This window comes from Mizuhopecten yessoensis, unplaced genomic scaffold, assembly GCF_002113885.1.
Source record: "Mizuhopecten yessoensis strain PY_sf001 unplaced genomic scaffold, ASM211388v2 scaffold7269, whole genome shotgun sequence".
NCBI lineage: Eukaryota > Metazoa > Mollusca > Bivalvia > Pectinida > Pectinidae > Mizuhopecten > Mizuhopecten yessoensis.
In genome coordinates this window covers 145,715-162,190 of record NW_018406963.1, presented here as the reverse complement: position 1 = coordinate 162,190, position 16,476 = coordinate 145,715, and the positions used below count along the sequence as shown (strand labels likewise).

General features: G+C 40.6%; 1 protein-coding gene across 7 annotated transcripts in view; it reads left to right on the top strand.

The window, feature by feature from the left end:
* Positions 1–16,476, top strand: part of LOC110453312 (protein phosphatase Slingshot homolog 1-like) — a 58,555-nt gene that overhangs the window by 37,865 nt on the left and 4,214 nt on the right. For 5 of the 7 annotated variants that reach the window (XM_021502206.1, XM_021502205.1, XM_021502209.1 and 2 more), the window contains 13 exons: positions 155–273; positions 1,067–1,137; positions 2,261–2,439; positions 4,744–4,809; positions 7,028–7,162; positions 9,234–9,290; positions 9,768–9,864; positions 10,925–11,100; positions 11,474–11,620; positions 12,664–12,724; positions 13,368–13,507; positions 14,118–14,299; positions 14,763–15,696. In XM_021502206.1, coding sequence (XP_021357881.1) covers positions 155–273; positions 1,067–1,137; positions 2,261–2,439; positions 4,744–4,809; positions 7,028–7,162; positions 9,234–9,290; positions 9,768–9,864; positions 10,925–11,100; positions 11,474–11,620; positions 12,664–12,724; positions 13,368–13,507; positions 14,118–14,299; positions 14,763–15,696 — 2,364 coding nt within the window. Of the gene's footprint in view, positions 1–154; positions 274–1,066; positions 1,138–1,792; positions 1,870–2,260; positions 2,440–4,743; positions 4,810–7,027; positions 7,163–7,862; positions 7,867–9,233; positions 9,291–9,767; positions 9,865–10,924; positions 11,101–11,473; positions 11,621–12,663; positions 12,725–13,367; positions 13,508–14,117; positions 14,300–14,762; positions 15,697–16,476 lie in introns of those variants that run through there. The other 2 variants (XM_021502210.1, XM_021502211.1) reach the window with 2 other exon arrangements.

The following is a 16,476-nucleotide window of genomic DNA, read 5'->3' as shown; positions in this document are numbered from 1 at the left end:
ATTGGAGAAAAAAAAGATAAGGAAACTTACTTTCTACACTTATCACATATAAGGACATGAAGTTTTATTTGATAGTGGCTTCAAGTAGTTTGTTATTGACTTTCTATCAAAGAGTATATGTTCACTGTGTGTAACCTGTTGTCCGTGTTTATAGTTTCAGTGAGAGTTACTTTGCTGTAAAAGGAGCCGTCCTCATCCTTCCTCAGAGTGATGTCACCGATCATACCTACACACAGAAGATCGTACGGGAAAGACATGCAGGTGTCGGCACAGGTAACTCGCACGAAAATACTCCGGAGACTATGACACAATCCAAACTGCCATTGTAGTATGAAGACACATCTGTGACTTCTCATTCTTCATTTAGAAAGTCATTATTGGGGCTAATATTTAAATATTTTTAGCATATAGAAGAAATTTACTTCATCCAAGTTTGTTTTCTGCAAATACTTATTGTTCATAACATATAAATAAATAGGGAGACATTCTTGTCTGTTGATAAAGACATTCTATTCTTTCTCACCTGGCAATGTAAGGTAGAATTTTACCTTGATACGTTAATATAAGAAAAAAATTATTGTATATGAACATGGCATCTAATGCATTGACAATGAGATGACCTCATGCAGGGGCAAGTTTAGGTAATTTATTTTACTGAATTTTATTATACAGTTCAAGTATCTTAAACTGTGATTTATGCTCTTTCCAGTTGTATATATTGTTTAAAAATCAGTTCAGTATTAAAGAAATTTATATTTTGCACAAAATGGTGGCTATTCGTCTTGATGAAATAAATTGGAAAGCAATGTTAGAAAGTAACTCTACCATAATTATGTAGGATAGAAATATCCCACCATTGGAAAAATGATGTATAGGTTCAAAAACCTCAGCAACCCTTGGTTTTTGCCCCAAATTTTGTGCCTACAAGTGGAATATTACTATGATACATATATACATATAATGGAATCAATATTCTTTCAACTTCTGAAGAAGGCTTATTCTATGTTAATAGATACAAGTTCTTTGCTCCGTGTTGTCTTTAGTATCAATAATCTTTGTTTTACAGTCACTGGTGACATACAGAGCCACCTACAGTCCATGTTCTACCTCCTCCGGTCATATGACACGATCAAAGTGGTAAGTATAGAATATAGACATACAGAGCTACCTACAGTCCATGTTCTAACTCCTCCAGTCATACGACACGATCAAAGTGGTAAGTATAGAATAATAGAATATAGACATACAGAGCCACCTACAGTCCATGTTAGTACCTCCTCCGGTCATATGACACGATCAAAGTGGTAAGTATAGAATATATACATACAGAGCTACCTACAGTCCATGTTAGTACCTCCTCCGGTCATATGACACGATCAAAGTGGTCAGGATAGAATATAGACATACAGAGCTACCTACAGTCCATGTTCTACCTCCTCCGGTCATATGACACGATCAAAGTGGTCAGGATAGAATATAGACATACAGAGCTACCTACAGTCCATGGTCTAACTCCTCCAGTCATACGACACGATCAAAGGGGTAAGTATAGAATAATAGAATATAGACATACAGAGCCCCCTACAGTCCATGTTAGTACCTCCTCCGGTCATATGACACGATCAAAGTGGTCAGGATAGAATATAGACATACAGAGCTACCTACAGTCCATGTTCTACCTCCTCCGGTCATATGACACGATCAAAGTGGTCAGGATAGAATATAGACATACAGAGCTACCTACAGTCCATGTTAGTACCTTCTCCGGTCATATGACAGGATCAAAGTGGTAAGTATAGAATAGAGACATACAGAGCCACCTACAGTCCATGTTAGTACCTCCTCCGGTCATATGACACGATCAAAGTGGTAAGTATAGAATATAGACATACAGAGCTACCTACAGTCCATGTTAGTACCTTCTCCGGTCATATGACAGGATCAAAGTGGTAAGTATAGAATAGAGACATACAGAGCCACCTACAGTCCATGTTAGTCCCTCCTCCGGTCATATGACATGATCAAAGTGGTAGGTATAGAATATAGACATACAGAGCCACCTACAGTCTATGTTCTACCTCCTCCGGTTATATGACACGATCAAAGTGATAAGTAAAGAATATAGACATACAGAGCTACCTACAAGTTAAGGGGAGGTTACTGGATATATAAATGCATCAGGATTTGCCCAAAATCTACCTAAATGATAGAAAACTTAATGTTGTGTACTTTTAACACATGGTTTTGTCTACTGGAACAGGCGGTGAAGCTAGAGAGCCAACATGAAGGACATAATCGCTACATGGCCGTCGTTTCATGCTTCGGTAAACAGGACACCGAGGAGTCGGTCATCCTCGGCATTGACTGTAATAAGGAAGCCACCATAGGCCTTGTCCTTCCCATCTGGGCCGACACCAGCGTCAACCTCAACGGAGACGGGTAAGTAATGTGAGACTTAAACTGGTTTTAGGGCACTAGAATATGTAGTTATTTTTGTTATACTGGAACAAAGCAATGTATCGACAATCAGAACAAGGGAGATAATTAGTCAATTAAATTTTATAAAATAAATTTTTTGAAGAATCCCTGGGTCATAACTTTGAAACGGTTAAGATTTTCATCCTAAAAATTTATATACAATTGTTGGGCAAAAAGAGACAAATGCAGTAACTATATTAGAATTGATCCTGGGGTCTGGCCACAACCCTAGGGACCTAGTTTCTGAGTCACAGCTTGGAAACAGTTGAGGTACCCACCCCATAACCATACATAAAATTGCTGGGCATAAAAAATCAAATACAGATATGCTACAAGGATTGGCCTTGGGGTCTGGCATATTCCCTTGGATCTCATTTGGAGAATATTTTGCCATGATTGCTTAGATATCCAGGTGAGCAATATATCCAATATCCAATGTTCCAATTTATCGGGAAACGTATCGCAATACATTACCTCTGTATTTGCAATATATGGTGCTACACTCCAGACACATTGTGACACCCCTATACAGTCACAGGCACATTGTGACACCCCTATACAGTTACAGGCACATTGTGACACCCCTATACAGTTACAGGCACATTGTGACACCCCTATACAGTTACAGGCACATTGTGACACCCCTATACAGTTACAGGCACATTGTGACACCCCTATACAGTTACAGGCACATTGTGACACCCCTATACAGTTACAGGCACATTGTGACACCCCTATACAGTTACAGGCACATTGTGACACCCCTATACAGTTACAGGCACATTGTGACACCCCTATACAGTTACAGGCACATTGTGACACCCCTATACAGTTACAGGCACATTGTGACACCCCTATACAGTTACAGGCACATTGTGACACCCCTATACAGTTACAGGCACATTGTGACACCCCTATACAGTTACAGGCACATTGTGACACCCCTATACAGTTACAGGCACATTGTGACACCCCTATACAGTTACAGGCACATTGTGACACCCCTATACAGTTACAGGCACATTGTGACACCCCTATACAGTTACAGGCACATTGTGACACCCCTATACAGTTACAGGCACATTGTGACACCCCTATACAGTTACAGGCACATTGTGACACCCCTATACAGTTACAGGCACATTGTGACACCCCTATACAGTTACAGGCACATTGTGACACCCCTATACAGTTACAGGCACATTGTGACACCCCTATACAGTTACAGGCACATTGTGACACCCCTATACAGTTACAGGCACATTGTGACACCCCTATACAGTTACAGGCACATTGTGACACCCCTATACAGTTACAGGCACATTGTGACACCCCTATACAGTTACAGGCACATTGTGACACCCCTATACAGTTACAGGCACATTGTGACACCCCTATACAGTTACAGGCACATTGTGACACCCCTATACAGTTACAGGCACATTGTGACACCCCTATACAGTTACAGGCACATTGTGACACCCCTATACAGTTACAGGCACATTGTGACACCCCTATACAGTTACAGGCACATTGTGACACCCCTATACAGTTACAGGCACATTGTGACACCCCTATACAGTTACAGGCACATTGTGACACCCCTATACAGTTACAGGCACATTGTGACACCCCTATACAGTTACAGGCACATTGTGACACCCCTATACAGTTACAGGCACATTGTGACACCCCTATACAGTTACAGGCACATTGTGACACCCCTATACAGTTACAGGCACATTGTGACACCCCTATACAGTTACAGGCACATTGTGACACCCCTATACAGTTACAGGCACATTGTGACACCCCTATACAGTTACAGGCACATTGTGACACCCCTATACAGTTACAGGCACATTGTGACACCCCTATACAGTTACAGGCACATTGTGACACCCCTATACAGTTACAGGCACATTGTGACACCCCTATACAGTTACAGGCACATTGTGACACCCCTATACAGTTACAGGCACATTGTGACACCCCTATACAGTTACAGGCACATTGTGACACCCCTATACAGTTACAGGCACATTGTGACACCCCTATACAGTTACAGGCACATTATGACACCCCTATAAGGTTACAGATAACAGAATTTTCACTTTTAAACCAGAGGTTGTTACTAGGTACTACCCAGCCACAACCTTTTACATCTCACGTCTAGAAGAACATTTAGAAACAGCAGTACTTGTATATGTTTTCACTCTATGTTAACAACTGATCTTATAACAGAATGTATTTCTTGTCTTTCAGAGGGTTTATGGTGAGCTCGGAGGGGAAACAGCACATCTTCAAACCTGTGTCTGTACAAGCTATGTGGTAAGTCTTGATTTAAAACTTGGAATGGGAACATACAAATACTTAAATAAATAAAGAGGCGTACATGATTCTGGTAAATTTTACCCCTTAACCGCCTATATATTCTTCACTCTGTTGAGCTGTGGTGGCCAATTAGTTAAGGCATCTGACTGTCTATGATCACTAGCCCTCCACCACTGGGTCGCGGGTTCGAGGCCTACATAAGACAGTCGCCAGGTACTGGCCATAGGTCGGTGAGTTTTTCTCTGGGAACTCTGGCTTTCCTCCACCACCAAACCTGGCTCATCCTTAAGTTACCGTAGCTGTTAATAGGATGTAAAAAACAAACAAACAAGTCTGATATGTTGTTAACATTTGACAGAGGTTTAAATTTCGCTATTACTCAAACATTGTATTATTTTGAAACTCAGAAAATATATTAAAAACTATCCAACTGTTGTCACATATACAGCTGGTTTGGAATGTTGTCGACTCCCGGCTTTTGTACTTAAGGGCTTTTATTGAACACCTTCTCCTCCTGGGGATTTCCTAGGTCTAGGGGTCAGCCTATAACAGGACAATGAAATAGTATTTGTTTCCATCTCTACTGAACTGCAGTAGACATGGTGGGCCTATTAACAAGCATGGGGTTATTGCTGGATGAAAATCAAAAACATTGTTCGTTACCCTATATGCAATGTATGAATCTGATATACCCTATATGCAATGTATGAATTCGATATACTTTGTGTTGTGTATACGTCTGTGTTACAAAGTCTATGCTGTTGAAGATTTCTTAATTAAATGTGTTCATAAAAGATGTTGTTTTTAGCTTTTAGTTTAGGGTTACGAAGCCAAAATTACGTAAATGTTTTGTGTTTAGGTCGGGGTTACGAAGCCGAAATTATGTAAATGTTGTTTTGTGTTTAGGTCGGCGTTACAGAGCCTACATTATAATGTTGTTTTGTGTTTTAGGTAGGCGTTACAGAGCCTACATTATAATGTTGTTTTGTGTTTTAGGTCAGTGTTACAGAGCCTACATTATAATGTTGTTTTGTGTTTTAGGTTGGCGTTACAGAGCCTACCTTATAATGTTGTTTTGTATTTAAGGACGGCGTTACAGAGCCTACATTATAATGTTGTTTTGTGTTTTAGGTCAGCGTTACAGAGCCTACATTATAATGTTGTTTTGTATTTAAGGTCGGCATTACAGAGCCTACATTATAATGTTGTTTTGTGTTTAGGTCGGGGTTACAAAGCCGAAATTATGTAAATGTTGTTTTGTGTTTAAGGACGGCGTTAGAGAGCCTACATTATAATGTTGTTTTGTGTTTAAGGACGGCGTTAGAGAGCCTACATTATAATGCTGTTTTGTGTTTTAGGTCGGCGTTACAGAGCCTACATCATAATGTTGTTTTGTATTTAAGGTCGGCATTACAGAGCCTACATCATAATGTTGTTTTGTGTTTAGGTCGGGGTTACAAAGCCGAAATTATGTAAATGTTGTTTTGTGTTTAAGGTCGGCGTTACCGAGCCTTCATTATAATGTTGTTTTGTATTTAAGGATGGCGTTACAGAGCCTACATTATAATGTTGTTTTGTGTTTAAGGACGGCGTTACAGAGCCTACATTATAATGTTGTTTTGTGTTTAAGGTCGGCGTTACCGAGCCTTCATTATAATGTTGTTTTGTATTTAAGGATAGCGTTACAGAGCCTACATTATAATGTTGTTTTGTATTTAAGGACAGCGTTACAGAGCCTACATTATAATGTTGTTTTGTATTTAAGGACAGCGTTACAGAGCCTACATTATAATGTTGTTTTGTGTTTAAGGACGGCGTTACAGAGCCTACATTATAAGGTTGTTTTGTGTTTTAGGTCGGCGTTACAGAGCCTACATTATAATGTTGTTTTGTGTTTTAGGACGGCGTTACAGAGCCTACCTTATAATGTTGTTTTGTGTTTTAGGTTGGCGTTACAGAGCCTACATTATAATGTTGTTTTGTATTTAAGGACGGCGTTACAGAGCCTCCATTATAATGTTGTTTTGTGTTTTAGGCTGGCGTTACAGTGCCTACATTATAATGTTGTTTGGTATTTAAGGACGGCGTTACAGATCCTACATTATAATGTTGTTTTGTATTTAAGGACGGCGTTACGGAGCCTACATTATAATGCTGTTTTGGGTTTTAGGTCGGCGTTACAGAGCCTACATTATAATGTTGTTTTGTGTTTTAGGTCGGCGTTACAGAGCCTTAACAAGGTGGTGAAGATCTCCAGAGATAACATGTACATTCCTCGCGGCCTTACTCATACCTGGGTGGGTTATTACAACTCCCGTATTCACTCCGACCGCGCCTGTATATCAGAATGGTAGGTCACGGCCTCGCGGCCTTACTCACACATGGGTCAGTTATTACAGCTTCCGTATTAACTCTGACCGCTCCTGTATATCAGAATGGTAGGTCACGGCCTCGCGGCCTTACTCACACATGGGTCAGTTATTATAACTCCCGTATTCACTCTGACCGCTCCTGTATATCAGAATGGTAAGTCTCGGGCCCCCGGCCTTACTCACACCTGGGTCTGTTATTACAACTCCTGTATTAACTCTGACCGCTCCTGTATATCAGAATGGTAAGTCTCGGGCTCCCGGCCTTACTCACACCTGGGCCAGTTATTACAACTCCCGTATTAACTCTGACTGCTCCTGTATATCAGAATGGTAAGTCTCGCCTTCGCGGCCTTACTCACCCCTGGGTCGGTTATTACAACTCCCGTATTAACTCTGACCGCTCCTGTACATCAGAATGGTAAGTCTCGGGCTCCCGGCCTTACTTACACCTGGGTCAGTTATTACAACTCCCGTATTAACTCTGACCGCTCCTGTACATCAGAATGGTAAGTCTCGGGCTCCCGGCCTTACTTACACCTGGGTCAGTTATTACAACTCCCGTATTCACTCCGACCGCTCCTGTATATCAGAATGGTAGGTCACGGGCTCCCGGCCTTACTCACCCCTGGGTCAGTTATTACAACTCCTGTATTCACTCCGACCGCGCCTGTTTATCAGAATGGTAAGTCTCGCCCTCGCGGCCTTACTCACACCTGGGTCAGTTATTACAACTCCTGTATTAACTCTGACCGTGCCTGTATATCAGAATGGTAAGTCTCGCACTCGCGGCCTTACTCACACCTGGGTCAGTTATTACAACTCCTGTATTCACTCCGACCGCGCCTGTTTATCAGAATGGTAAGTCTCCGCCTCACGGCCTTACTCACACCTGGGTCAGTTATTACAACTCCTGTATTCACTCCGACCGCGCCTGTATATCAGAATGGTAAGGCTCGGGCTCCCGGCCTTACTTACACCTGGGTCAGTTATTACAACTCCTGTATTAACTCTGACCGCGCCTGTATATCAGAATGGTAGGTCACGGCCTGGCGGCCTTACTCACACCTGGGACAGTTATTACAACTCCCGTATTAACTCTGACTGCTCCTGTAGATCAGAATGGTAAGTCTCGGGCTCCCGGCCTTACTTACACCTGGGTCAGTTATTATAACTCCCGTATTAACTCTGACTGCTCCTGTATATCAGAATGGTAGGTCACGGCCTCGCGGCCTTACTCACACCTGGGTCAGTTATTACAACTACCGTATTAACTCTGACTGCTCCTGTATATCAGAATGGTAAGTCTCGCCCTAGCGGCCTTACTCACACCTGGGTCAGTTATTACAACTCCTGTATTAACTCTGACCGCGCCTGTATATCAGAATGGTAAGTCTCGGCCTCGCGGCCTTACTTACACCTGGGTCAGTTATTACAACTCCTGTATTGACTCTGACTGCTCCTGTATATCAGAATGGTAAGTCTCGCCCTCGCGGCCTTACTCACACCTGGGTCAGTTATTACAACTCCTGTATTCACTCCGCCCGCTCCTGTATATCAGAATGGTAAGTCTCGCCCTCGCGGCCTTGCTCACACCTGGGTCAGTTATTACAACTCCCGTATTAACTCTGACCGCTCCTGTATATCAGAATGGTAAGTCTCAGCCTCGCGGCCTTACTTACACATGGGTCAGTTATTACAACTCCTGTATTCACTCCGACCGCTCCTGTATATCAGAATGGTAAGTCTTGGCCTTACTCACACCTGGGTCGGTTATTACAACTCCTGTATTAACTCTGACTGCTCCTGTATATCATGCACTTAGAATTTCATGCACTAAGTTATGAAAATGATATTCAATATCATTTTGTAATTTTAATCAACAATCACATTGAAATTTTGTTACATGAATATTTGGAAATTTTATTAAAAAAAAAAAAAAAAGTTGCAAAGAGGTAACCATAATCCTGATATATTCATAAAATTTGTTAAAAATAATGTTGATATGCATTATGACTATAGTCAAAATAGATATGTTTTTATGTTTCAAAGGTTTACCTCAGAAGAACTTGAAGACTGGCGGTCGTGTAACGTCTTGTTCATGGATCCGTGAGTACAACTGCTACATCCACTACACTACTGTAATAGTTTTCGAGTGAAACCAGCTTAAAGATTCCTGTCCCACTGCACTGTGCATTTTTCCTGTATACCGTAACCTCCCCTTCACCTCAGTTAGGATATAACTGTACCACTATTGGGCCATGATACTTCTGTTGACCAGATAGCTTAATCAGGTCAAGTAATGGTATAACGATATGTCGAGGGTACAAATCCCTGGTACGCCCCCTCTAAATTTTTACTCTCGGAACACTGTTGTTGATTATATTTTGTTTTTATCATCTTTACTATTTCTCATAAAAGTCCAGCAAGGTAGTGTTTTTTCTTTAGAAATGTTTCATCAAAGCCATAGTCATGTCGGAGAAAAATGGTTTCCAATACTTAGTTACAGTTTTTGGGCAGTTTAAAAAGTGTGTTAAAAAGTAATATTGTGATAAACAATGCATATGCGACTCTTTTTTACCTTAGAGGTGACAGTCCTGACGATGTCCTACAGAAAAAGATCAAGACCGAGCTTAAGAACATCATGATGACCGTTGACCTGGACGAAGTCACCTCCATATTTGTAAGTTTCAAAATCTTAGTCAATTCAATGTGACTTTCCCTGTGCTAGAGTACGATGACTGCCATTGCTGTCTCCTGTCAGATTGTATCTGTTCCTTTAATTTGTTCACCCCTGAACTTTTATAATGAACTGTTCCAACCTTTGAATTGGAGGGGTTCAAATGTGTCTTGAGGGGTGAATGAGTTAAGCCTGGGATACTGTTAAAACTATTCAGTATCCTCCCTCCTTATCCCCCTCACCTGAAAATCAGCTGTTAAGACAGAGATAGGACACGGAGATCGCTTCAGCTCTGCGTCTTGTTGCAGTTTGCATAAGATTACATTAGATTTGATGTTTTTGATGCAAAAATAACTGCCCTAAAATTGGTGGCACCACTTTGAGAGGTACAAGTCAAATGTTTCTAAAACCAAATTTGTATATTGTAGAAAATGTTTTGCAGGTCAATATAATGACAGACAAATATTCAGTCTGCAATGTATGATTAAAATGATGATTTTCTAAATAATCTTTATTTTTTTGCCTTAAAATATCCGAAACTATTTTCAATTAGCATAAAGTGCCCTGGTGGTGTTGTTGACACATGTCAAATAGTGCAAGCATGGTGGTTCATTTCTAACTACTGTCACGCTTGTAATTAGGGACCCTCCTCGGGATGTCCGAAATATGGTCCCTAAAGATGGTTAAAGTTTAATTCGTAGAAGATATCTTCCAGTGTCTTTAGTAAAACCAAATATGTTTCACAAGCGTGGCTAATATTTTGATATTTTTGACGAGTGCACAGCAAATGTATGGTCGGGGTGCTTTAAGAAGAGAAAAAATTGTATTCCTCATTATCTGAATGTACCATCTATCAGTTTCATATATTTTTCAGTCTTTTCTTTTAACCCTTTCGCCCCTAGATAACTTCAGTAGACTCTACCATACATTTATCTGGCGAGTCCATTATGGTCCACAGTGGTGAAAAGGTTAATTACAAAACGAACCACTGTGGTCTGATGGGATTCCCACAGGGTTTATCACTCAAAGAATCTAGATAATACTTGGCTCTGTGTGTCCGTAGCTACGGGAGGCTCTGGAGGAGAAGTTAAAGCTGAACCTGAAGAGCCACAAGCAGTTTGTGGAACAGGAAATGATCACCATCATGGGTCTGATGGACTCCCCCACCATGATCAAAGACTTCCTCTTCCTGGGATCAGAGTTTAACGCCTCTAATCTGGAGGAACTGACGGAGAATGGGTATGTAAGAGTTAGGAATTGATGGTACCAAACCAGGGCCTGTTTTCATGAAACCGTTCTCATGCGCAAGATGAGTTTTGTGCTCTAGCTTGATTTCTTGTTTAAATTATAAATTAACGATTTTTTTTTTTTTTACAAGATTTGGAAAACAATTGAAGAGACTAAAAGCCAATTTCTGTTTTCTGAATGAAGGGAGAAATACTGTTTTAGTAATTTTGTTTTGCAAGAGAAGGGGAAAGAATATTGGCTAATAGGAGGAGACATATGTTTTTGTTCCCAAAAAAAACATTTTAACAAAGACATAGTTCAGAACATTGCTTTCAGAATATACATATGGAGTCTTGCGATAATATTAGTCATTTATACACTTCAGGGTGGATCACATACTCAATATTAGCCGTGAGGTCGACAACTTTTTCCCGGAGATTCTAACGTACATGAACATCAAGGAGTGGGACAATGAGGAGGCGGACTTGTGTAAACACTGGGACGACACTAACAAATTCATCGCCAAGGCCAGGTAAGTTAAATTATGGAATTACCGTATTCTGCAATAAGCCCAGGCTGACACATAAACTTGAACTAAAAGTAGGGGGTGGGCTTATGGCAGGACCATGAAATAGCACTTGTTAGCATTTCATCTGAACTGTATTTGACATAGGTGGGCTTATTACCATACATGGGCTTATTGCCGGATAAATATGGTATACCGTATACAGGGATATTTTTGTCAACATCTGTTATTAGGGCAAATTTATCATGATGGTGAAAATAAACACGCAATATATCATTCTTATCAATAACATGTGAAAACAGATTTTACCAGTGAAGGGCGAAAAATTGACTGGGTGAAAGTTTTCCCGATATACAGTACCTATATTGTGCCATGTATAAATATCCTCAGAAAGTTCACTTTTCTTGCTGCTGTTTATAGGGACATCTGAACTTTGACCTTTATTGTAGCAGCATTGCCAATGAAGTCCTGACCTTAGCACTCCAGGGGTTTCGCTCACTTTCGCTCTCTTCACCCCTGGAATCTGTCTAAGTAAAATCTGTGGCTCAGTGTGACGCATCTTGTGGATGAGACGAGCAGACTAGTTTGATCCTTTGACGTTAACAGAATTTCAGGGTCGCATAACGGTAAAATTGACTGGCTTTGAAGTCCAGAGTCTCTCCTCTGTAATCTTTAAAGGACAGGTATCAGCCTAGTGATTGGTCAGGCTTTATTACCCGAGACCAATCAAATAGCTAGCTGTGTGCCTTCAATTTTTTAATGACAAATTCCAGGAGGGAGGGGAGNAGGGGGGGCAGAGAGCAAAAGTGAGCAAAACCCCTGGTGTATCGAGGACGCAGTGAAGTCCACACTGAGTATATTCCCTGAATTACATACAAACAAAAATTCCATAGTGTACATGTCAAATTTTTAAGTCATCTTTAAGCCACAGGAGATTATGTGTTTGCCGTTTAGGCATATTTAAGGTGTGGTACTAACAATGTCCACTTTTATAGTAAATTAATAATAAGCATAATTTTTTTAGTTACATGGCATATTTTTTATTTCAGGAGGGAGAATTCCAAAGTGCTGGTCCATTGTAAGATGGGGATTAGTAGATCGGCGTCTACCGTAAGTATCCGTCTTGTACTTCATCTGTCAACGTCTTCATTCGTTGTCATAAAACACATGTAGAGCAGAAGTCAAACTACAGTTTACTTAGTATCTAGTGCATACGTGCCAACATTTTGACATTTCTGTGGCGGAGATTTGATGTGCTTCAAATTAAGCATTAAACAAAATGTGTTGGTATATAACCCTAGGTAAAAAATAACATTTTGTAACAGCATCTTTTGAGTTGTTCTTCCGGATAAAATCATAAGATCTTAGAATACTGGCCTAGTTCAGCAAGTTTACTGGCCTAGTTCAGCAAGTTTACTGGCCTAGTTCAGCAAGTTTACTGGCCTAGTTCAGCAAGTTTACTGGGTGAAAATGTTCAGTTTTAGGGTTCAAAATCGAGAGTCTTGCTCCAAAATAGGGAGAGTCAGCAAGTACACTGATATAACAACAAGATTATCGAAAACCACAGTTCAATGGTGGAGATTGAAGACAAACAAATATAAGATTAACATTCAATTAAAAACAATGCATGTTCTGGGAAGATATTTATTTCACCCTAATTAGCTATTGTAGACTTGTCTATCTATTGTTACGGGTGAGTCCAAAGAGTTGTATGGGGAGGAAAGGGTGTAACTTATTCCGATGTTTGTTTCAGGTGATGGCGTATCTGATGAAGGAGTACGGCATGTCAAGACGGGAAGCTTATGACTTTGTAAAGGCCAAAAGGGCCTGCGTCATGCCGAACCAGGCGTTCTGGGCTCAGCTACTCATATATGAAGGGATACTTAATGCTAGGTAAATGACTTATAGGTACTCGTTCTAGGATTAAGGGGACAATACCCAAAATAGATCACCAAACCATAAATTTATTCATTCATTGAAAATTTAGAGGATAAATTATATTTACTTATGTTTTATATCCAAAGAAGAATACCGGTGGAATTTCTTAAAATTAAAATTAGCACTTAGGGCTCGCGTGAGATATTTGAAGAACACTCTGATGTTATCAACTAGTTTTCCCATATTTTCCAAGTATCATTACCCGAAACAGATCACTGTGAGTATAGCAAAATGTTCCTTTTTTGAGAAATTTAACATCTATTTTAAGTTGCTGTTTGGATTATCAAGGTTTTCTTGTAAATAATTCTTGACAAAAAAATGAAACAACTTCACATTGAAAGATTTTCAGCACACAGCCGGCTAATTTGTTGAATATTTCATCCGGAAATCGATGGAAAACATTCAGTGATTTGGTCATTAAGATGCCCACCTTACAAATTTAAGAAATTATACACACAGACACCAACCAAAAACTTGTTGCTATATGGTAATTAAATCTCAATCTGGACTTTTGAAATGCTTTACATATGCCCTGAACTTCATTATTACATTGGTTACGTTTCAGTAAACAGAGAGCGCTATTTAAGAGTAAATCGGAGCAGAACCTGATCCCTACCTATCCTACTGTGAAGGAGGAAGAGGAGGAGGAGGAAATCCTGATGAAGGGCCACAGATTGATTAAGGATGACCTGTGTCTTCCCCTCCTACCTCCTCACGACGTTCTCCATGACAGCGTGTTCCTCCGGGGTAAGTTGGACCAGTGTCGGCTCAGTAAGTCACTGTTGCCTAAATAATTCTCACGGAAATGAGAGTAACTGTCAGTTGGAACTTTTACAGAAAATTTCATTATGAAATGGATTGATTTGTTTTTGTTCAGGTTTTGAACATTTGAATGCGAAGAAACATCCAATGCTTTGTATCTTTGTTAGGGTTTGAAAATATCAGGAGATGTCACTATCATGTACTATATACCTGTAGGTTTTTAGGCTGGACCTACTTCAGTAGGTCTGCGCCAATTGTTATCCTAGATTTGCTTGCAGTCATCTACCGAATCCTGTCCAATGATTGGCTGAATTTTGCGACTTTCAGCTGTATACAGTAGTACTTGCAGTAGTACTGTACTTGCAGTAGTACTGTACTTGCAGTAGTACTTGCAGTAGTACTTGAGTGCGACAAAACAAATAACACAGTCATATGTATGTCATTACAGACAAGGATAAGGACATCATGTTTGACCTTGAGAGCAGTTCCCGGAGTGCCGACTCGACGGAGGAGTCTCTTGACCTGCCGTCACCCAAGGCAGACGCTGTCGTGAAGTCCACAGCTTATGGTGTGTACGTTATAGAGAGTAACAAGCTTTCGCCGGGTGACGGGCCAGACACCGACACGTCAAGTCTGTCCGAGGAGGACATGGACTTCGGCGAGACGGACACGGACAATCTCTACGATAAAGACTCTCAGTTGGAGAGAGATCAATCTCAACTATCGGCAGCTATCAAATTTAAGCCGGACCATAGTTGGATTAAGCAACATGCTGAAACCCTTGATGAATCTGATGCAGGGGACGAGTTTACGGACAATCAAGATATGCCAATGTCTGAATCTGTGTCAGTTGATGATGCTGAGGGAATCGTAACTGCTGAACAACCTATAGTGTCTGAAACAAAGACATCAATGGAGGCAGAAGACACAAATTCATCCGAAATCCCGCCTGACACCACGCCATCTGTGGCTGATGACATCACAGACACAGCGAATGCGTCACCCACTGGAGTGGAGCTGGGTGTCCGGTGTCATTATATCAAAGAAAACATCCCGTGGAATCCAGGTACTGTGAAAAAACAGCTACAGGACTTCGAGGGCAAGACCAAGGAGGTACAAGAAGATACAGACTCAGGAAATGAGGAGGAGGTAAAAGTTGATCCAGTAGCGACAGATTTTAAGGTGTCGGAAGATGCGGCTCCAGCGGAGAAGGTGACTGGCACGCCTGTGAACTGTAACACTACTGAACAGGACAAAGTGGACCCTGAGGTAGAAGACAAGCCTCCACTCAAACGATCAGCTTCTGTGTATGAGATAGAGGATATAACCCTCCCAGCAGGCATCGTCAAAAAGACCACCCAGGAGATTGAGGACCGGAACTTGTAAGTCAAAATTTATAAGCCCCCCCAAAACTTTATAGGAAAAAAGTGGGGAGGGGGGCATATAATGTTATCATGTTATTATTGTGTATGATAGTGCTAGCTCATTCACCCCTACATATTTAAACTGGACTTGCCCAGTCTATGATTTGGTAAGATTCAAATGTGACTTTAGGGGTGAATGGGCTAAGAGCGTTAGGCTACTTCCAAAATCAGTAACAGTAATGTTGGGAATTGGTTAAATTTTAAAGATTGATTACCTTACACCTTAATTTAACTAATTATCAATTAATAATTGTTTTTAAAGAAGTACGACTTAAAATCTCCTATGCTGTTTTTGACAGTCACTTATGCAAGTAAAAGGCAATACCATGTGAGAACCATGTACATGCCTCCCGTTGAACACCATATCTGTAATTTATAGTCCTGTGTAGCCATGATTGGGCTTCAACGTGAAAGTGAGTCAGTGACAGTGCCAACACAAATATCAGGAAATGTCTGCCACTTAACTGATGTTAGTATCTAGCAAGAGATGGGCATGCATTCATGAGTTGCTCAACTAAAACCTCCATTATGATAGTAATCTACACATGATTATTCTGACTAAAATCACACATGAATTCTGAAGTCGATTAATCAGTTTTTGACCAAATTGACCAATAGTTGTCCGAGTCAATCAATCAGATTACCACTGAAAATCGGTAGGGTCAACTGATTTGAGAGTAAGTTTGGTTATACAGTAACGGCATAATTATCCTTTTCTGACATAATTTATGATTGTTA